The 22,477-nt window shown below is 36.8% G+C and overlaps 1 protein-coding gene across 1 annotated transcript in view; it reads left to right on the top strand.

Moving 5' to 3' along the window:
* Positions 1-2,116: 2,116 nt before the first annotated feature.
* Positions 2,117-22,477, top strand: part of LOC126470214 (uncharacterized) — an 83,512-nt gene continuing 63,151 nt past the window's right edge. Inside the window, exons 1-2 of the mRNA XM_050097893.1 lie at positions 2,117-2,309; positions 18,430-18,542. Of these exons, the coding sequence (XP_049953850.1) occupies positions 2,179-2,309; positions 18,430-18,542 (244 nt within the window). The 5' untranslated portion in view covers positions 2,117-2,178. The remainder of the gene's footprint in view (positions 2,310-18,429; positions 18,543-22,477) is intronic.

The raw sequence follows: 22,477 nt of genomic DNA, 5'->3' as shown, positions 1-22,477 counted from the left end.
GCTCAAGTGCATTTTATTTTTGGCTTGCTAGAAACTAATTGGGTGTCAGGAGCACTCAGTTATGGGCGTCTGATAAACTTTGCACGTGACTGGTATAAAAGTGATTGTATTGTTTATTTCTACAGACGTTGTCTCTTCGTCACTGACACAATGGCAGTTCCACATTAACTTTTGTTACCATTTGAATGGCAAAAGTTGTGGTTTTTCCTCATCTGTGATAATTTTTAGCCATCTTCATTCCTAATGTTCTGAGTATTGAGTTTTTTTGGTGGACATACTTTGATTATACTGTGTTTCTTTAAGTTTCTGGTGATCACTACTTCTTTTAAGCATTTAACTGGATTTCAAATAATAATGTGCGTTGTTTAATGGTAAATAGCGCCATATAATTGAGATTTTTTGATATTTATATGTGGAATCGACAACTGGCTACTGTGAGAATTCAATTTGATAGATTTCTATGTAAATAATTCTCTTCTATATATTTTTTCAAATGTTGAGGCCCCTATAAGTTCTGTACTGTATTGTATGGTAAACTGGGAGGTCTCTTGATTTAGATTTGTTAGTTAAGGTTTTATGAGATTAATAAAGATATTTCCCTGATTGTTGTTGTACCTCTCAACACAGGGCCACCAAACCTAACTACCACCATAGTAACAGAATTTTCAGTAGAGACAACCTGTGTTCCAGTTCCAAAAGTTCAAACAGTTTAAGACATGTCAGCTCCTCATACTTTGCAGCCCTTATGTGAATGAGCATCCTGTACTTGAACAGAACTGAAACCCCCAGAAGAAAAAAATATCTGTTCCCTTGCAATTAGTGGTAGATAATCTCAAATTTTAAAAGTTTATTTTGCTCAGTGGGTATTTCCACATGTACATGTTCGTGTATAGAGCAATCCAACAAATGCACTGCTAATCGTTTGCACGAAGTACATAGAGTCAGGCACCTAGGTCAGATATGATGTATACCACAATGTTTTGACAGTTGGGAGGAAATTATGGGAGCCATGTTCTTCTGACAGATATAGTGATGTTTCTCACCCTGATAAAATATCAACAAATCTACGTGTTTCTCATCCTCACTAGCGAAATTAGAAAAATGAAGGGATCCAATAATTTTATGTGTATTAAAAACATCATCTAACTTGCTTTCCTTGCGGCTGTAATCGTGGACTGACATCTAGGGACTCTGCTTCTCAAATTTAGGTACGTATCAAAATTTAGTGGGGAGACAGTACCATAAAAGCCATAAAATTCAAAAATATTATCACCCACATGGTATCTACTTGAACATTGTGCATCTTCCTTGTAATTTCTTTCACAAGCCAGGACTGAGCACACGTAGCGTAAATCGTCTTTAAGAATTTGGACATTAATAGTGGTCTTTTTAATGGCTATATTCTTTGGAAGAGGGATCCTGGATGACCCACATTCAGTGGGTCAAAAACATGTGAGTGGATGTGGAGGTGGCTTACACAGCAGAATGCCTTAACAGAACCTTTTTCCTCCGTTTTGGATAACTGGCCCTGTATGACACTCTAGGTGAAATCTCGGAATCATCCAGCAATTGAGGTGCCACGTGATATCACACTATTTCTCTCAGAAATATAAGCAATGGTTTTACCTTCACCATCGCCATCTTATTTTGGTGGATAAGCAGGTTTGCAGCATAAAACTGCGATGTACTTAATTTGTGATGGTTAAAAAGTATGTATGCTGGAAGCCAATAAATTAAAAAATATAAAATAAGGGCGACCTGGTTGCCACTCGTGTGGGATCGCGAAAGGTGACTGTGGAAACAGCCAGTCTTGTGGCTCCGCTCGAGTGACGCCACTTTTAGCTGTGCCACAGAAGGTACGGACAACGAGAGCCGCAACGTATATCGGTGCATCTTCAGGTTGGAAGAAATGAAAGAATTTGCTTGGAAATATGTAACTTCAGTTTCAATAATTTAAATTTTTCTGATCTTCAAGGGTACTCGGCTGCATTAAAACTAGTTTTCGCCACAGAATCTTAAACTCAAGGAGAAGAAGCGAGGGAACATCTTTCAATAGAGATCCTAACGTCCTTGGTTGATGCAGATGTACTATATTGAAGTTCTTTGCTGTGTTTATCTTTGATATGTCATTGTCGGCTTGAGATGTTGGAATTGTTATGACAGTGCAGTAGATGAAAAATGGTTCGTAAAGATTCTGCAGTTCTAGAACCTGAGCAGGCTCTCATATTTGCAAAAAAACTTTTGTGCAATAAAGTGTTTTTGGGACATTATCAAGAGAGAAGATATGTGGATTCATTAAAGTCGTACAGGTGAGAATGTATTCGAGCCGACGACTCTGTGGTATGACATTTTGCATCGCTCATACTACCGATTCAGAAACAGTTTTTTTAATTGACAATTGTCTTTAACCAACAATACACATGGGAACTACTGATACTGAAATTGTGTTGATATCAAACACAGGAGTATATGACAGTTTTCTTATCTTCCCGGAAACTGATTGTGTGTTAAGTCTCCATCGTTGTTGACTGTGATGGTCATTGTAGGTGGTATGGCAGCCAGTGGAAATATTTTAGACCTACTACAAGCAGGTCTGCTCTTATTGACGGAGAATGGTGATCATGATGTCATTATAGCGACGATATTCACAGGATATATAAAGCCGTCAAGAAGTATAGGAGAGTTTTCACGCTGGAAAGAGTAGATAAGCTGTTGTTAGCATCCTACATAGACAAGGAATGGAAATCATTTAAGTCTCGTTTTATGGTCGTAGAGGAATTGTCATACTTCAGACTAATTGTAAATGACGCTAACAATTAAATGGCTTAAAGACAGAAAAGATGCACCGCAATGTAAACCAAAATTTGCAAAATACTGAGGAAACAGAATTGTTGCACACTCGGTTCAAAAAAAGACTGCAGAAATGCTGTAAGCCAAAAATTAGTAGAAATTCTTGGGTCTATGTAAAGATTAATGCGCGAAGTCTACAACAATTTCCATCGTTATGCTTCAGCGAAAGATCTCCACGAGAAGATGCTGATCCTACGCAAAATCACCAGGCGGTTCGTAGCTCCTGTTGTCACTCACAGAACAATCTGGTGTGACAATACAAGATAGCGAAAGGAAAGTTCAAGTATTTTTTAAATGAATCATTCATGGACGATGATCGTGCAGATACACCTTTGTTTAGCTCTTTGCGTGAAGGACGTAGAAATAGGCACCGAGAAGCAACTGAAGGAGTTGAAAACAACTAAGTCACGATGTCTGGATGGAATCCTAATTTGGTTTTACAGAGAGTTCTCTTTGGCATTGGCCCCTTACTTAGCTTTCTTTTATCACAAAACTATACTAGTGCAAAGTGCCAACCAACAGGGGGGGGGGGGGGGGGGGGGAAGGCAGGTGACTCCTGTACATAAGAAGGGAAAAAAATAAATAAAAAATGGACCTGCAAAATTACAGACCTTAACATCATTTTCCTGCTGAATTTTTGAGCATATTTGAAGTTTGAACATAATAATTTTCCTTGATAGAAAAGCTTCCGTCCACAAATTAGCAAGAATTTAGAAAGCATTGCTTGTGTGAAACTCAGCATACCCTTTTGTCACACAGTATACTGTGAGCTGTGAATGAAGGACAACAGGCAGGTTCCCTGTTCCTAGATTTCTGGAAAGCGTTTGGCGTGATACCCCACTGCAGACCATTAACGAAGGTATGAGCATACAGAACAGCTTGTCAAATATGTGAATGGCTCAAAGACTTTTTTTATAAACATAGAAAAATGTAAGCTAATGAGGATGAGTAGGAAAAACTGCCCTGTAACATTCAAATACAGCATTAGTAGGATGCAGCTTAACATTGTCAATCAATTAAATTTCTAGGCATAATGTTGCAGACTGATATGAAATGGAACGAGCACGTCAGGTTGGTAGTGGGGAAGGTGAATGCTTGACTCCACTTTATTGGAAGTATTTTGGAAAAGAGTAGCTCATCCATAAAGGAGACATTGTATAGAATGTTGGTGCAACCCATTCTTGAGTACTGTCAAAATCTCAACAACTCGAAACCCAAATGCCCCATATTCACTATGTCAGTTTAAACACAACTGACCTACCACAAATATACAACACACAGAACATCACAATTGTTACTACAGAATAAAATCAGAACAAAATTACTTACCAAGAAAAGCCTCCAAATACCACCTAGGCTGGTGCCCCCCCCCCCCCCCACACACACACACACACACTTTCATAGACATATGTCTGGTCTTAGCTGCTAGAACTCTGGTCAACCTCATGCTATTGCCACAAACATGACACCTAACATATTCAGCAATGAGACCAAACATCTGCAAAAACTGTATGACAGACATCATATCATCACCCACCACAGAATGTAATGATAAATTCGTGAATTTCACTGTCATATCCATACCTAACAAATAAGAAATAAAAAAAAAAAATTTAGACTTCTTTCCACACAACAAACACCAAACTAATCAGACCTAACAAAAACGCCACCCACATAAGTAAAAAGTGAGAAACATTAATAACTCACGGAAAACAATTCCACAACCCACGTTACTGCGCCAACTTCGTAAACTCAAAACCACATTAGTACGATGACAACCAAAACTCAACTGAAGCCAATATCGCATGTTAAACTGTGCACATCCACCACAAGATCGCACCATCAAATATAAGAACATGACATCTACAAGGACAACCAACTCAAAAATTCCGCATCGTAGTAGTGTCACACACAACACCACAATTATGTCGCAGGTCAAAGCAGAAGGGTCGAACCGGATGCTTCAGTTGACTCAACATATGCAACCCACCAATGCTGTTATACATACAGGCAACATATCTATGTAGTTAATAGCATTTCTTTCCACATAGCAGTTGTTGACTCTTCACTGCTCACTAAAGAAGCAGAATACATCTCTGTTTTTACTATATCTTTGTTAACTGGAATTTCACAGTGAAGCTTATGGATGCCTGGAATTGTACTATTGAAATGTTGCTTCAGCTCGGCCATATCTTAATCATGATGGGAACCTTATGTAAAGTCAAAGGCACATGAAGGAATATTTTCTTTGCACCACTGAAACACCTACATTGGTGTCAAAATATGGTTTTCATGAGGTTGCTTGAAGTTGGCAAGTGAGGCTATTTTTTTACAGCCTCTGCAATCACACTGCAAGGTCCTTTACAATGTGCTGTGGCAAAATAATGCAGTTGAAAATCTTTCTGATGGTAGGACAGATTCATGAAATTCTTTCTGTTTTTGCATTGGGCAGAACATCCATCCAAAACATGGAAAATGTACTTTGTAATTGGAAAGTGACATTTTAAGAAATTGGTGAAATTATCCTGGAGAAAATACAGACACAGTGCATCATGCTGAAGGCAATCAGAAATTTCTGCTATGACATATGGTGTATTTCAGTAGCATTTTCATCTCTGTAATAAGCTACAAACTAGTGAATTGTAACCTGTGAATTATTCCAGAGCTATCCCTGTACTTCATCCTGAGTGTTGAAGGAACAATTCTCTACAAAATCACAAACAACAAGATATTCAAGTACTTTATGAGTTGTTCTTTGGTGCTTTTAAAGATCTGTGACTACTGCTGGATGGTACATGAGTGTGGTAGGAGCTGTTGTAAACTCAATGCAGACACCTCAATGAAATAACCATCACTTGCATGTTAATCTTGCCAGTGCAGTTCATACTGAACAGTTCAAACAGATAATCAGGTAGTCTTGTCAAACTTTTACAATAGGGGCATGCACCTAAAAAACATACTGGGAGCGCAGGACTGCATGTAACAAATGCTACACAGTTCATATATGATGGTAATGAGTGTTCTTCACACTTTGTTAGTTCTTTCAGTTTACACCATCCTACCATTAAGTTACAATTATGGTTTGAGACACACAAACAAACAGCGTGGGTACCATTGGCATAGGCAAGAACACAGTGCTTTTGGCAGCAACTCACAAAATTTTGAGAATCTAGTAGTTTCATTTGGCGTACTATTCCTTAAGATGGTGCAACCCTAGGCACTTTTGCATATCTATGCTAATTCCATTTTATTTCACAGGCACACAGTCATTTCTTCCTGGCAGCACATTATGATCACAGTAAAAATCATGCACACATTGAACTGTGTTTTCACAACATGTCTTACTTGGCTTTGGATTTTGTGTCACTAATATACCATGTTCTGCTAACTGTTTTGCTCATTGTACCATCTAATATGAAGTGGAAAATCCTTTCATGATTTTCCTTATACTCCAGCTCTTTGGAAGTGCTGTCAAAATTTGGATTTTCTCACTCATACATTCTGTGTTGTGAAATGTATCTTTCAGCTATGCTATGAGTTCTCTTTCTCAGTTTTTTTCCCACACTCTTCTTTATTCAGTTGTGCCACATAAATATGCTCCAACAGTGAGGCAACATTTTCAAAATTTTTTGCTTTGCGTACTTTTTCTTGCACTGAAGCCTTTTTTCCATGGGAGATTCACTTAAAAACTGAAGGCTGGTGTTTAAAGTATTGAATGCGATGTCTGATGCTATTTCTTCTTCACTTACTTATTCTCTGGAAGTACCTAGCACAGCTGAGGCAACACCTGCAGCGATTGACGGATTTTGTGATATTTGCTTTGTACATTTACCACAAATTTTTCCACCTAGCAACAGATTAGGATACTTGTTTATCATTCACTAGTCTTCAAATTCTTCTATACTCTTGCATGACCTCCTTTAGATGGATTACAATTTTGAATCAAAATCCATTTTTCACAAACTACTGCAGAATACTACTTCACAGCACATATACACTGCAGTTTGAGTAAACAAGCTAATGGTGATTGGTTGAAATAAAAGGCTTCCTGATTGGCTGTCCACAGCAAGAAATTTTCACCAATTTGTCAGAATAATAGTAACTGCTATTTTCTACTGTTCTGGAGAACACCCAGATACATAGCTGCTTACTGCTTTTTGTTAGCCTAGTGATGTAGGTGAAATAAATTTTTGGTCATGATGCCTTTGCTGTACAGTCCTGATATTTATCATGTCTATAGCAGCATATTTTTTATCAAGATCAAACATAAAGATCAATGATCTTGTATGTGAAAATTCTTAGCAACCCTCCATGTTGCATATTTAAGTAAAGCTCCACTCATTAGCTTTTCAGTGATACTTTGCTGTATCTGGATGACAATCAGAATTATAGTCATTTATGATGAGACAAGCACAAGTAAATGTCACAGAATTTCCAGACTTCGCAGATCTGTAACGTTCTTCACAATTGTCATAATCTCTGCAAATTGGCAGTTTTCCATCTCTTATCTGGATTGTTGAATGCACCAAATCTGAATGGGTTGTGTTGAGTGATGCATGGAATTGACATGGAATTACCCAAAGACAAAACTGTGTACAGAAGTTTCCTCCTATCACAAGAAGTATTGTGATTATATCATGTTTGAAAATGAGCTCATACATCAAGTAGTAACCACAAAACCTTGGGCTATGGATAGATGATACTCTGGAGTGGGTTATATTGGTACATAAGCAGACAGAGCAGTTTGTGCCACACTTTTAGATTCTCAATAAAGTCTGTGATACAGGAACACTAAAATGTGGGTATTCCAGTCTCGTACTTTCTCAACAGTTGCTTATTGTATTACATCTTGAGGCATCTCTCACAAAAATATGTTTATTATGCAGAAGTGAATATTTAAGATAATGAAACAAGTGTCCCTCTGTTCTACTTGCAGACACCTCTTTAAGGAACTCAATATCCTGCCAACATGCTTTAGTTATGTATGAGAGAATTCTGAAAAGTATTATCTTCGAATTTATGTGAAAACTCTTAGTTTCTTAAATGAAGCAAACATTATTAACATTCTACATATTTATATCTCAATGTATTCACCTAGGTGATGAACACATTTCTCCCAAGAGACCAGTTTGTTGATACCGTCACTGTAGAATGTTTGACTTTGACGAAGCCGCAACCCTACCTCGGCTTGCACCACTTTATCGCTATCAAAGTGAAGCCCGCGAGCCGGCCGGGGTGGCCGAGCAGCTCTAGGCGCTACAGTCTGGACCCGCGCGACTGCTGTGGTCGCAGGTTTGAATCCTGCCTTGGACATGGATGTGTGTGATGTCGTTGCGTTTAAGTAGTTCTAAGTTCTAGGGGACTGATGACCTCAGAAGTTAAGTCCCATAGTGCTCAGAGCCATTTGAACCATTTTTTTGAAGCCCTCAAAGGTGTTGTTTTAAGTTTTAGAAACAGATGAAAATTGGATGAGGCCAAGTCAGGACTGTATAGAGGATGGTCAATGATAGTAAACCCAAGATGTAAGATTGTTGCAGCACTCGTGTGTGGACCATTGTTGACATACTGAAGTAGAAGGTGCCCCATGTATGAATGTACTCTAGTAATTGTAAACTCAATTGCAGCACACTGTTTCTCGTGCACCGGCAATCTGCAGTTCAGAACCCTCTATCAGCAGAGGGCTTTAAATATGCGGACATGAAGAATAAAGATGTAGAATGTTAATAACATCTGTTTTACGTAAAGCCTCTAAGAATATTCACATAAAAAATTCAGAGGCATTACTTTTAAGCTTGCCCTTTTGTGTTATAAGAGTAAAGATGTACAATTAACAATGTGTGTCTTAGGTTGCTAACTAATTAAAAAAAGAATTTGTGTTTGTAACTAGTCCCATATCTATGTGTAACAAATCACACTATGATTTGTGGGGCCAATAAAAATCAAATAATTATTTGCAAATCTTTAACCACAACTTTTTCAAAGCAAAAAATTTCTAGTCTTCTGAGGGAGTGATATGTTCTGCAAGAATTGCCAATACTACTTTCCTAGAAAGTCACCATGCTTTCAAGGCCTTGTCAGTGGCCTTCCATATCCACAGTTCTGTCTTTTGTTAGCAAACAATCTCAATAGTAGACTGTGCATTCATATTTGCTTCATCTTCTCTAGAAATTGAATCATCCATTATGTGTACGAATCTTCCAGCATGTGTACTTTAGAATGTGACCGAATAAGCTGTCCTTTTTGCCCCCAGAACATTCTTTTTTCTCATGGCACTTAAATATTCATTGACTTAATTTTTTTCTCAGTAGAATTAGTTGCTAACAAATATTGTATGTACTGCACTCCAGTCAGTAGCCATAAAAAATTCAGTCTGTCATCCACATCTATGTGCTTCAAGTTAAGTCTCCCCAAAATATGGTGTTGCGTAATTCCTCTTATGTTTGAGTATGTGATTAACATTGCTATTGCTGATTTGCATTATGTTTAATGCAGAATTTGTTTTAAATTATTTCACTTTCTTACTTGGAGATTTCAAGGTGCAATTTTTACAACAGAAAGCAGCATGAGACTATAAAGATGGATACAGATCTGAAAGCAGGGACATAAGGACATTAAATGTGGAGTACCTCAACAATCAGGTACTTTGTCCACTGTTATTCTGTCTCCTTATAAACAATATTGAAGTCAGTGAGAAGAAACAAAAAATATCCTATGTTGATTATATAACTTTAGTCAGTTAAGAAGGTAATGTGGAAATGCCTGAAAGAACATATTTACCCCAATGAATAGTGACTCATGGAGAGTGTCTGAATTATACATCTAAATGAGATAATGTTCATGTTGTAATGTAAGAAAAGAACAATCACACAGGTGTATTTATAGGTGACCCAAGATGTGAATTACATTAGACAATAATTGACCTATGTGTTGACCATGGACTGTTTCTAAAAACACAAGATTTAAGGGGTGACCACACAAACTACTGACCAGAAAATGCCCTAACATAAAATCGAAGGGTTTCCAGATTGGTCATGTAGCCATAGGAAAAAATTACCACAGAGAAATTTAAAATATCAGAGTCCTCTGTTTTGTAGACTTTGACTCAGATCATTATGTCTTTAAAGCAAAAATTGAATTAACACCAAAAATGAAACACAGACTGTTCCAATCCAATAGGAGCAGGAATTATCACCCCAGTTACTTAATGAATAATACAGCTTATTTGGAGAGACTGAGCATACCACTATGCGACAGACTGAGAATATTGATTAATAAAGTGAAAGCAATAGTTGAAGAAACTGCTATCAGTGTAAGGAGAAAGAAACATACTGGGTGGAATTGTGACTAAAAACAAACACAAGGCATGGTTAAACAACCAACAAAAGAAAACGGGAAGATCACAAGTAGGACTAACCAATACTAGAAGACAAACGGCCAAATAAATTAGAACAATTAGCCTAAAATAAATCAGCAAAATTAACACTGAAAACCATAGATCAAGTATTCAATCAGCATAAAACTAAGGACAATTATGAAACATTTAAGCAGTGTAAATCGAAGTGAACATCGCCCATGTTGTTTGTTGTGGTCTTCAGTCCTGAGACTTGTTTGATGCAGCTCTCCATGCTACTCTATCCTGTGCAAGCTTTTTCATCTCCCAGTACCTACTGCAACCTACATCCTTCTGAATCTCCTTAGTGTATTTCATCTCTTGGTCTCCCTCTACGATTTTTACCCTCCACGCTGCCCTCCAATACTAAATTGGTGATCCCTTGATGCCTCAGAACATGTCCTACCCACCGATCCCTTCTTTTGGTCAAGTTGTGCCACAAACTTCTCTTCTCCCCAATCCTATTCAATACTTCCTCATTAGTTATGTGATCTACCCATCTAATCTTCAGCATTCTTCTGTAGCACCACATTTCGAAAGCTTCTATTCTCTTCTTGTCCAAACTATTTATCGTCCATGTTTCACTTCCATACATGGCTACACTCCATACGAATACTTTCAGAAATGACTTCCTGACACTTAAATCAATACTGGATGTTAACAAATTTCTCTTCTCCAGAAACGCTTTCCTTTCCATTGCCAGCCTACATTTTATATCTTCTCTACTTCGACCATCATCAGTTATTTTGCTCCCCAAATAGCAAAACTCCTTTACTACTTTAAGTGCCTCATTTCCTAATCTAATTCCCTCAGCATCACCCGACTTAATTAGACTACTTTCCATTATCCTTGTTTTGCTTTTGTTGATGTTCATCTTATATCCTCCTTTCAAGACACTGTCCATTCCATTCAACTGCTCTTCCAAGTCGTTTGCTGTCCCTGACAGAATTACAATGTCATCGGCGAACCTCAAAGTTTTTATTTCTTCTCCATGAATTTTAATACCTACTCTGAATTTTTCTTTTGTTTCCTTTACTGCTTGCTCAATATACAGATTGAACAACATCGGGGAGAGGCTACAACCCTGTCTTACTCCCTTCCCAACCACTGCTTCCCTTTCATGTCCCTCGACTCTTATAACTGCCATCTGGTTTCTGTACAAATTGTAAATAGCCTTTCGCTCCCTGTATTTTACCCCTGCCATCTTCAGAATTTGAAAGAGAGTATTCCAGTCAACATTGTCAAAAGATTTCTCTAAGTCTACAAATGCTAGAAACGTAGGTTTGCCTTTCCTTAATCTTTCTTCTAAGATAAGTCGTAAGGTCAGTATTGCCTCACGTGTTCCAGTGTTTCTATGGAATCCAAACTGATCTTCCCCGAGGTTGGCTTCTACTAGTTTTTCCATTCGTCTGTAAAGAATTCATGTTAGTATTTTGCAGCTGTGACTTATTAAACTGATAGTTCGGTAATTTTCACATCTGTCAACACCTGCTTTCTTTGGGATTGGAATTATTATATTCTTCTTGAAGTCTGAGGGTATTTCGCCTGTTTCATACATCTTGCTCACCAGATGGTAGAGTTTTGTCAGGACTGGCTCTCCCACGGCCGTCAGTAGTTCCAATGGAATATTGTCTACTCCGGGGGCCTTGTTTCGACTCAGGTCTTTCAGTGCTCTGTCAAACTCTTCACGCAGTATCATATCTCCCATTTCATCTTCATCTACATCCTCTTCCATTTCCCTAATATTGTCCTCAAGTACATCACCCTTGTATAGACACTCTATATACTCCTTCCACCTTTCTGCTTTCCCTTCTTTGCTTAGAACTGGGTTTCCATCTGAGCTCTTGATATTCATACAAGTCGTTCTCTTATCTCCAAAGGTCTCTTTAATTTTCCTGTAGGCGGTATCTATCTTACCCCTAGTGAGATAGGCCTCTACATCCTTACATTTGTCCTCTAGCCATCCCTTCTTAGCCATTTTGCATTTCCTGTTGATCTCATTTTTGAGACGTTTGTATTCCTTTTTGCCTGCTTCACTTACTGCATTTTTATATTTTCTCCTTTCATCAATTAAATTCAATATTTCTTCCGTCACCCAAGGATTTCTACTAGCCCTCGTATTTTTACCTACTTGATCCTCTGCTGCCTTCACTACTTCATCCCTCAAAGCTACCCATTCTTCTTCTACTGTATTTCTTTCCCCCATTTCTGTCAATTGGTCCCTTATGCTCTCCCTGAATCTCTGTACAACCTCTGGTTCTTTTAGTTTATCCAGGTCCCATCTCCTTAAATTCCCACCTTTTTGCAGTTTCTTCAGTTTTAATCTACAGGTCATAACCAATAGATTGTGGTCAGAGTCCACATCTGCCCCTGGAAATGTCTTACAATTTAAAACCTGGTTCCTAAATCTCTGTCTTACCGTTATGTAATCTATCTGATACCTTTTAGTATCTCCAGGGTTCTTCCATGTATACAACCTTCTTTCATGATTCTTAAACCAAGTGTTAGTTATGTATATGATGAAAAATAAAAATGGGAAAATAGCTCATAATAATCAAAACAATTCTGGTTGTCTACCTGTCAAAAACTGACTCAACTTTGGGGAACCAAAAGAATACCTAGAATTTAATTCTCATCCAAAAAATAAAACTCAGTGAGAGGAGATTGTACTACCAGATTACAACAAAGTGATCAGAGAAATTGGTTCTCTCAAAAACTACAAAGCAGTAGGAGAGAATCAACTGGTTGCAGAAATGTGGAAGAATGTATACGAAAAAACCCTTCGAAACTTAAATGAGCAAATTATGGAAACATGGAATATTGAGAAAATGCCTGAAGTGGTACACAGCAATAATCCATTAATTATGCAAAAAAGGTGAGTGATCAGATCCAAGTAATTATCAGGGAACACCTCTACTTTATGTCATAAGAATTTATCGTGGATTAAATATATAAAATTCAGGAACAACTTGACTGAGAACTTGGAGAATATCAGGGAGGATTTTGTCCCAGTCAGATTATCGGTCTTATGTGGATCATGAAACAGCATATGAGTTTGAAACAAGAGTTAGTCCTCACTTTTTTTTTTTTCAAAGAAATTGTATGACAGTATCCATCTCGAGTTGTTACTCAACATCCTTAAGGAATTCGAACACCAAAAACTCCTAAACCTCGTCAGAATCACCCTTAAGAATACCAGATCAAAAATTAAATTTAGAAGTAAATTATCAGAACCATTCAAAATCTGAACTCGTCTTTGATGTTGGGATGGGCTGTCACAATTACTGTTTGACTTGGCATTGGAGAAAGTTGTGCAGGAATGTAATAATAAGTGCCAACCAAACATCAAGATTGACGACTATGAGAAACTTGATTGCGTAGCATTTGCAGATGATCTTGTATTACTTGCAGATAATGTGGAAGTGACTAAACTTAAAACTAAAGTACTTGAAAAATGGTAATAAAAGTTGGATTGCAAATTTCATTTGAAAAGGCAGAAATGATGCTAACCTTCTATGTCGGAACATCAGCTGTTCAGCTGAACGATAACAAACAAATGAAGATTGTAAAGAAGCTCAAATATTTTGGTGAAATAATAACTTGTAACTCACATAAGAAAGCTTCAATATAAAGCAGAACAATTACATTGAAACAACCACAGTAAAGCACCTGGCCAACCTCCTAGAAGAAAATCTCTCAGTGATCATGAAATTCAAACATTGTCGTTCTATTGTTAAATCTGAACCAATACAGGCATGTGAAACACTATTCAAGTTGAACACCAAGTCAACAACAGAAAAAAATACTGAAGGCAGACAGAACAGTCGTCAACAAAAAAATGATAAGTAGATGGGCAATGGGAACTGCTGTATAATGAAGTGGTGTATCATGAAAGTGAGGTACTGAGCGAGGTGGCGCAGTGGTTAGTACATTGGACTCGCATTCGGGAGGGCGACGGTTCAATCCCGTGTTGAGCCATCCTGATTTAGATTTTCCGTGATTTCCCTAAATCTCTTCAGGCAAATGCTGGGATGGTTCATTTGAAAAGGGCACGGCTGACTTCCTTCCCTAATCTGATGAGACCGATGACCTCGCTGTTTGGTCTCCACCCCCAACACAACCCAATGAAAGTGAGTCAGTGAGAGATACATGCGAAAAAGGAGAGTTGCCTTTGTATACCATTTATTAGGATTTTTAGAAACCAGGCTAATGGAACAACTATTCAGTTACTTTTGGAAAAATTAAATCCACACTGACTGGATGAAAGAGGTCCAGTTCTGTTTAGAAGAGTAAAATATAACAGTTCAGCCAATTGAAAACAGAAGAAAAGAAGATTCTGAAGAACACACAAAGCGTAAGTCAAAATCATTCACACAAAAAGAAGACACCATAACTTGATAAAGAAAGAGCAACTAGGTCAGGAAGAATGAAAAATTTTTGGGAGGAGAACAGCTAGCAGTAAAACAAGTTAACCATATTGATCACAGTGTCTGTATGTGTGTACTTTTTTTATTCTTTTCTTTAATTTATTGTTGTGACATGTGTCATTAATAAGTTGCTCATTCTGTTATTGTAGATTCGAACTTATATCTTTACCCTCTAACAATATCTTAATTTCTTTTTTTAACTATTTCTTTCCCCCCTGCATTATCCCAAGCATACAGCTAAAGAATAGAGATGATAGATTCACATATAATGTTGTAAGTATAGTAGTTTAGTTTTTATCCCCGTTCCTCTATAATGTTCACAATATTTTGGAATGATTTTAGTAAGTTGATGAGTTTTCAAAAGTTATACAGTGTCAGTACATATATTTGATGTCTTAGGATACAGCCAGCTGCTGTGTCACCTTATATTAGCCCACTATGTAATTTCTTGTAACCAGCCTGTGGTATTGGTGTCTGCCCCACCACAGGCACTGTTGCCACAAGTTGACAATTTTACACATGTTGATACATTCATGTCTTCTGTTTGCATGTCCAAGAGGGTTAATAAATAGTCCTCTATGTTGCCACAACTGCACAGTTTGTGTGTTCTAATATTTCCTTATTACAACTGTGTCAATTACTGCAAGTGTAAGGTTGTAGAATGTTAAGCACATACCTGAAAAGTGCTAGAGGTAGTTTCTAAAGGCTGTCTGCAACCTTTTAGGCTAGTGAATTCCTTTTGAAGCCAGTGAGTGTGGTGGTATGTTAGTACTGTTGTACATATCAGTGATGTGATCTGCTGAATACTCCAATATATAGTATAAAGTGAGGCATATGGATATGCTCTAGGAAGTGGAATATTTATGCCTGCCAAGTGAGCTATAAATAGCAATAATAAAAACTCACAAATTGTTACTGAATGAAAATTACCTTTTGGCTTGAATCTAACACTGAAATTTGGTCAAATTTCTGCATGATGTAGTAAGAACAGTTAGATTAACAATAAATTTCACAGAGTCTTACATACTTTTCAAAAGAATGAAACATATTCTTCTAGGTAGATTCTGTGTTATAGGACAGGATTTTGTTTCTGCAAATGACTTGCATTTCACCATAATTCTGATTTGATAATTTTGTGCTAATGGTATGGGAATGTGGTGAAACAATATCTCCCTGTTTCATCAAATATGTTTACATTGGTTATCTATTTGTAAAAGGTATGAAAGAGATAATAGATTCTCTGCAAGTAATGCACCTTTGTTATCTGCACAGTTAGATTGTTTTCAAAATTTATGGATGAGTAGTGAAAAGGAAACCATTATTGTTACTCCAACAGCAACAAAAATAACTATCACATGTTATTAAAACTAAAAATAAGAAGACACCAAAATTGATAATATAGATACAGAAATCATTAAGTCCTCTTTACAAGCTTGCATCAATAGGCTGTTAAGCTTTATAAATATGTTCTGATTTCATTGTTATGATCCCAACAAATGAATTGAAGCAGTTCATTCCCAAATCACAATAAATGTGACAAAAGTCCTTTTATGACTTGTAGGAGCATAACCTTGATGAATTCATGTTGCAAATTATATGTGCTGAAATTTTATTTAAAAGACACGTCAGTTATAAAAACCATTTATAACAGAAAACCAAAGTTGATTCAGAAAGGGAAATTGATGCCCAGATTATATTTTTCAGTGCCTCAGCCGACCATACAACTACCTACTTATTGACTAGTCAGTTACTTTTTTCTTGTTCCATGGATCATATACATGATAATTGGTTACAATGTCGAATGTGTCAAGACAGTTTTTCTCTCTGTTCATTTCTTGCATTTTGTATGACCTGTGAATAACACTTTCTGTGGGTGGAGATGTAATTTTAATTTACGTCTAAGAAATCTTGTGAAATACCCACACCTTTGGACATTTAGTTCATGAGGAATATTATCACTAATTACATTAATAAAATCATTGTACAGAAGTAATAGTCTTAGTTAAAAACAAAGGGAATGTATAATCTTATAGCCAGCATAAACCAAGTAACCAGGGAAAGACCTCCCCTGTTACTGATATATAACATTGCAATGTGGCACATGAGCAATAGAAAGACCAGAGAATGAAGTCTAAGAGACTGTGTAAAAGTAAAAATGATTTACCAATGAATTATTTACCAATATATCAAGGGGGGAAACTAAAGCATTGCCATTCCTTGGTGTCAATACAATTAGAATGAGAATTGTGATAGCCGACTGTACCACTCAACTAGTTTTAGCATTTTCTGTTGAGGATTCCAAGTCAGGTAAAAAAAAATTTTAAAAATCTGTTGAGCCTTACATAAAATCCAAGGTTTTGGATAATTAATGGGAACACAGAATAATCGGGCATATGCAGTATAAATTGTACTAAGTTGTTGGCAATACCTTTTCTGCTTTACATAAGTGAAGACTGACACACAATTAAAATCATGTTACAGTATTACTGTAAACCAGGTATCCACTTCTGTGTGACACATTCAATAAAGAAGTAAGAGAGGAACACCAGTATTCAGTTGTTGCATGGAAATACAATTACAAATGCCTTTCAACACTTGTAGCATGTACTTGTATCTAATATAGTGTGGTAATACAAAGCAGCTGGGTAGTGAACACAAAAAGCTAGAGAAAAATGATTAAAGTCTAAATCATTATCTCAGTGATGCTGAGTATAGAAAAAGTGAAAAAGCAATAAACAACTCTGCATGTCATGAATAACCTATAATGCTCATATTATAATACACTTAGAAGAAAGGTTTCACAGTTTGATTTATTTGAGGTGACAGTGAAAACATTCTGACATACTCCTGTCTGATCTTTGGCGGAGAAGCTGTGTGTTAATTGCTGTATTGAAACCAACTCCCAGTACCCCACTCTGTACCATAGTAGACTTAAAATAGTGTACACTTCTCAACTGAGTTATTAGTATTCTAAATCATTATGAATGGTGAAAAAAGCCACATCCCTCTGTTAATACTGTGTCTGTGAAGCCTGAATTTAGGTCAGAAATGTATGAAGTATTCTGGACTGCAGGAACTAGCGAATCTGCATCTTGCTACTTTGTGTGCACATTTGTACATTTGTTCCAGACGCGACTGATTCTAAACATGTGTGCTCATTTTCCTATGCACAGGAATAAATGGTTTGATGTGCACATATTACTTTGGCTATGTCTCTAGCATTATTGTGTAGGTGTAGCTTATGCAATGATAGGAAAGTACTAAGTTGCAGTCAATACCTCAAAATACTACATTACGTGCTACTGCCAAAATAATGGAATTATCAAACTTTCACGTGTATAGTATTTGTGCTAATTGACACACTTTACACTGTAGACCAAGAAATAAAGTTTTGACTGTTACTATAATCAGAATGATATCTGAATTGCAAGATTTTCACACTTCAAAATAGTAGACAGCTAGTTTGGGATGGGCTAATCAAAATACTACTTGCTTTATTTTAAAATAACTGTCAGCCTTAGATGATTGGTCTTCTTGAAATGCCAGTCAATGTGGTTCTGTTCTTGTAAATGCATGTAATAATAACTGAACACTTAACTGAAATGGGATTCATGTGATCACAGTTGCTTCATGAAGAAGCAAGAGTTTGGCTTGTGAAAGTGTATTTAGCTATTTATTAACATTAATTAGTTATAGAGTAATTAATCTTCATATTTACAATGTTAATTTAACAATTTCGTTTTTCTTGTTTTGTAACTTCAGAGATGTTGTTCTTATCGACGAAGGTGAAAGTGATTTAAAGTCACAGCTGGACATTGTGAAACAACATATGGCAATATACTGTGGCCCCAGTATTTCGTGGATTGGTATAACAGGTATGCAAACAGTACTTTTCTTCCTTTTCTCTGGGAGGGGTGGGGAGGGGGGAAGGTGCAGCAGAATGGGAGTGAAATACTGACAAACAGCAAGGAAACTGAAAATCTGAATATGCATACCTACCCTGATTAAAGATACTCTTCATGTCATGATCTGTTTGTACATGGTAGAGAACAATACTTGAAGATTGACTGGTAACGTGAAGGGATGGAAGGAAACACCACATTAATCAATGGGGATATTTGCAGAATGAGCAGAAAAGCCTGCAAAGTGAATTTTTTTTGTTCAGGTTTAGACATTATGGTCTGTTGCTGATATTATTGTTATGAGGATGATTCTCAGTCTTAATTTATAATGTATTGTAGTTTTATTTTTTTCTCCTCATAGCATTCCTTATGATCTATACCCTGCTGTGCTTCCCTGATGGTACAAACAAGCAAGTCTTCATGGTCATACTGACAAGTTTGAAAATTGAGGACCCAGAGTGTGTGACTGCTCAGTATTGTCATTAGATTAATATTGTGAAATATGAGCTCTATTTAGGGATTGTCATTGATTGAAATGTTAGGACAAGACATGGAAAGAGCATTTGGTTCTTGCCTGTAATAGGTACCTGAATCAGTGGAATGGTACACCCTCAACTGCATGAATTAGTAGAATTGGGCCAATCACCACTGTAATGAGCAATTTGTGTTGTTGAGAAGAGACAATTTGCAACTGTTACCATTCACTCATACACCAGACCTGGTTGTTTACATTTTCTTATTGTCACTTTGTGCTTCTCTGTGTAGAGGTAGTTTCTGAGATTAGGGTGACACTATTGCAAAGACAGATTATCTCCAGTGGCAGTTGAGATGGCCATTTGGGCTGTACTAATAAATAGCCAGTCAACAAAACCATCATTATGACACACTCGTGATGATAGCAAGAAAGAGGGGAATGTTTGAATAAATTTGGTATATGTAGAATATACTGAGGGAACAGGCAGAACTCTGAAACCAGGTAAGCAACTTCATAGTGAAACTGTTATAGTTGAAAATTAGTATCACAGAGAGCAACAAATCCCCAGAAACTAGAGAGAACAAGTGAAGTAGTTCAGGGGTTAAAGAATTGGACTCACCTTCAGGAAAGCCGCGCTTCAAATTCCTACCCAGCCACCCTGATTTTGGTTTTTGTGGTTTACCCAAATCTTGTCAGGCAAATGTTGGCTTATCCTACAGAAAATTGATGGATGAAAAGGCTGCATTTCCATTGAATTTTTGGTTTAGTGTTTCTATTCAGTTGTATTACCAGTGGAATAGTCAATATTAAAACAATACCATACATTCCAGTGCTCTTGTAATATTTTAAATGTGAGAAGTTAAGGCATAGTAATATGGGCATAGAGCCCTTGCTACACACAGAAAATGTCATATTAGGTATGGGTGACTATGGAACAGCATATGTACTCCCACATGTTTGTTCTATTCTTTGGGCACTAGTCTGGTTTGGAATCAGGAAAAATTAAGAATTTGAAAGTGATTGTACCAAAGACATATGTTGACGTAATGACTGAAAATATAAAACATGATTCTGTGATATTTCCTAATACTATTTCTAACTGTTAGGAGGAGTCACAATCGAGCTGCAGCAGCCCATTACAAACAGTATTTTAAGGTGATTAAAATTGTTATTAGGAAGGCAAAAAGTATGTGGTATGCAAATAGAGTAGCTAATTCTCACGATAAAATCCTAACTATATGGTCAGTTGTGAAGGAGGTGTTGGTCGTCAACACCAGGTCGAGGACATAAAGTCAGTACATAGTAGGAATCTTCCAGGTATTGATAAGTTGGATATATGTACAATATTTAATAATGACTTTCTGAATATAGCAGATTAACTAAATAGAAGCTTAGTTACTACAGGGAATCTTATAACTATCATAGACTTTCGAGACTTATGTGAAATAGTCCTGCATGATACTAACAATGGGAAGATTAAGTCAAGAATTAAATCACTAAACACTAAGGACTCTCATTGTTATGATAGACAATTTTAGACTTATTTCTATGCCATCATTGTTTGATAAAGTCATTGAAAAGGCTGTATATACAAGAGTAATTGATCATTTCAATTCACATAATTTGCTGTCAAATGTAGAGTTTGGTTTAACAACTGAAAATGCTGTATTCTCTTTTCTGTCCAAGTTCATGGCTTGTAGAAAATAAACAGATGGTAAATCACAGTACTACTCAATTTTTACAGTTTCTAACATGCAATTCAACAAAAGCTAACATTCTGATGGGCATATGATTAGTGGAAAGCCCATGTTCAGGATCTCATTCAAAAACTAAACACTGCTTTATTTACCATTAGGACAGTACTTTAAAGTAAGTCATAGTACAACACAAAAAGTAGTCTACTTTGCTTATTTTCATTTGCTTATGACATATCGTCGCTAGGCAATGAAAACCTCGTAACTCAAATTGGTCAAATTTTACAGGAGAAACAAAAAACTAATTATAGAAATCACATGAGGACCTGATTAGTTAAATGTAGTGGTTTCTGCTACACCATATGGATCCGGTCATTGGTACATAAGACTTTATTATGCACTTCAATTTGTCTGCTGGTTTTTGGAGTTACGAGGTTTTCACAGTTATTTTTTTGGTAGTGATGGAGATAAGAGGCATGTAACGAGTGCACAGTTAAGAATTGAAATGACCTTTTTTTAAAAAAACTTACTTAAATTTTACATTATTTGTGTATTATGAAACGTCTGTAACGATACATTGTTACAGATATAAAGTGAAATGAATAATTTCACTTTGATCAAAATATTGGAATCTGGATGTTAATAAATTGCAGTGTTTAAAAAACATAGAAACAATGTTGGTAGCTTTAATTAACCTTTTCTTACTGTAAACATTTGTGCAGTTTATTAACATTTATTATTGTTACTATTGCTGCTACACTGACAGTCATAGGTGGCTGTAAATAAGTTTAATTTCGGCTGCATTTTTTTATGCACGGACATGTTCTCTCATTACAAATGTGAGGCAGTGTGTCATAAAATGAATGCACGTCCTTAGGAAGGACCAGCTTTAGTTGTTGCAAATGCGTAAACTTTTCTGCGCTGATCTTTAGTGGTGAACTGTAGAGAGGGGGCACTGTAAGTGAGCTGGGTATGTTTGACATCCTTCTTGGAAATGGTTCCCATGTATCGCTGAATTTCAATTTATATTCCATTTTTCCGGAGGGATCATACTTGAGACACCGGATATCAGTCACTGTTGGATCTCCAATTTTGGATCCTGGCCGAATAGATGAATACAACGAGAGTTTATCATAGGACTTGAAAAACGTGTGGTCCAAATAATTGACAACATAAGGTCTAGGACTTTGTCTTGCGGTAGCACAAACTTCTACATAGCCAGCAGGAGTATAAATGTGTCTGTTTTTTAACCTCCTTTCTATGGTGGAGTGCATAGAATCACACTCCATTTGAGTGTGACCTTTCTCCAGAAATTTTTGCACTATTGTAATGCCTTTCTGATTGGCGAGATAAGCCAGTGCATTACTCATGACTGAGTTTCGATTCTGGTACGTGCATCCGTCGCTATAGAAAATAGCTTCTGAATCATTTTGGACGTACGTTTCTATAAAATGCACGAGTATACTGGCAAATTCCGAAGCTGTTAGTCCACCTTCACTCTCGTGCCAAAGGTAACAATAACCATCATTACTTTTTAAATCATAGATGGTAAAGTTGTGGACCTTCAGTTCGCTTTTATAGTACAGTGCAGATGCTTTTAGTCTGGGAGAAAGGAGAAGTGCTTGAAGGTCCATTGTAAACACTCTAGCTGATCCTAATTTATCACTGTTTTTCGCTTCCCTTGCCTCAGTTTTTCGGGCCATATGCAAAGAGTATTCATTGTCTGAGAGATTGCCTGT

Source organism: Schistocerca serialis, chromosome 3 (genome assembly GCF_023864345.2).
Source record: "Schistocerca serialis cubense isolate TAMUIC-IGC-003099 chromosome 3, iqSchSeri2.2, whole genome shotgun sequence".
Lineage (NCBI taxonomy): Eukaryota > Metazoa > Arthropoda > Insecta > Orthoptera > Acrididae > Schistocerca > Schistocerca serialis.
Note: the sequence above shows the minus strand (reverse complement) of the source record. Positions and strands in the feature narration are given on the sequence as shown.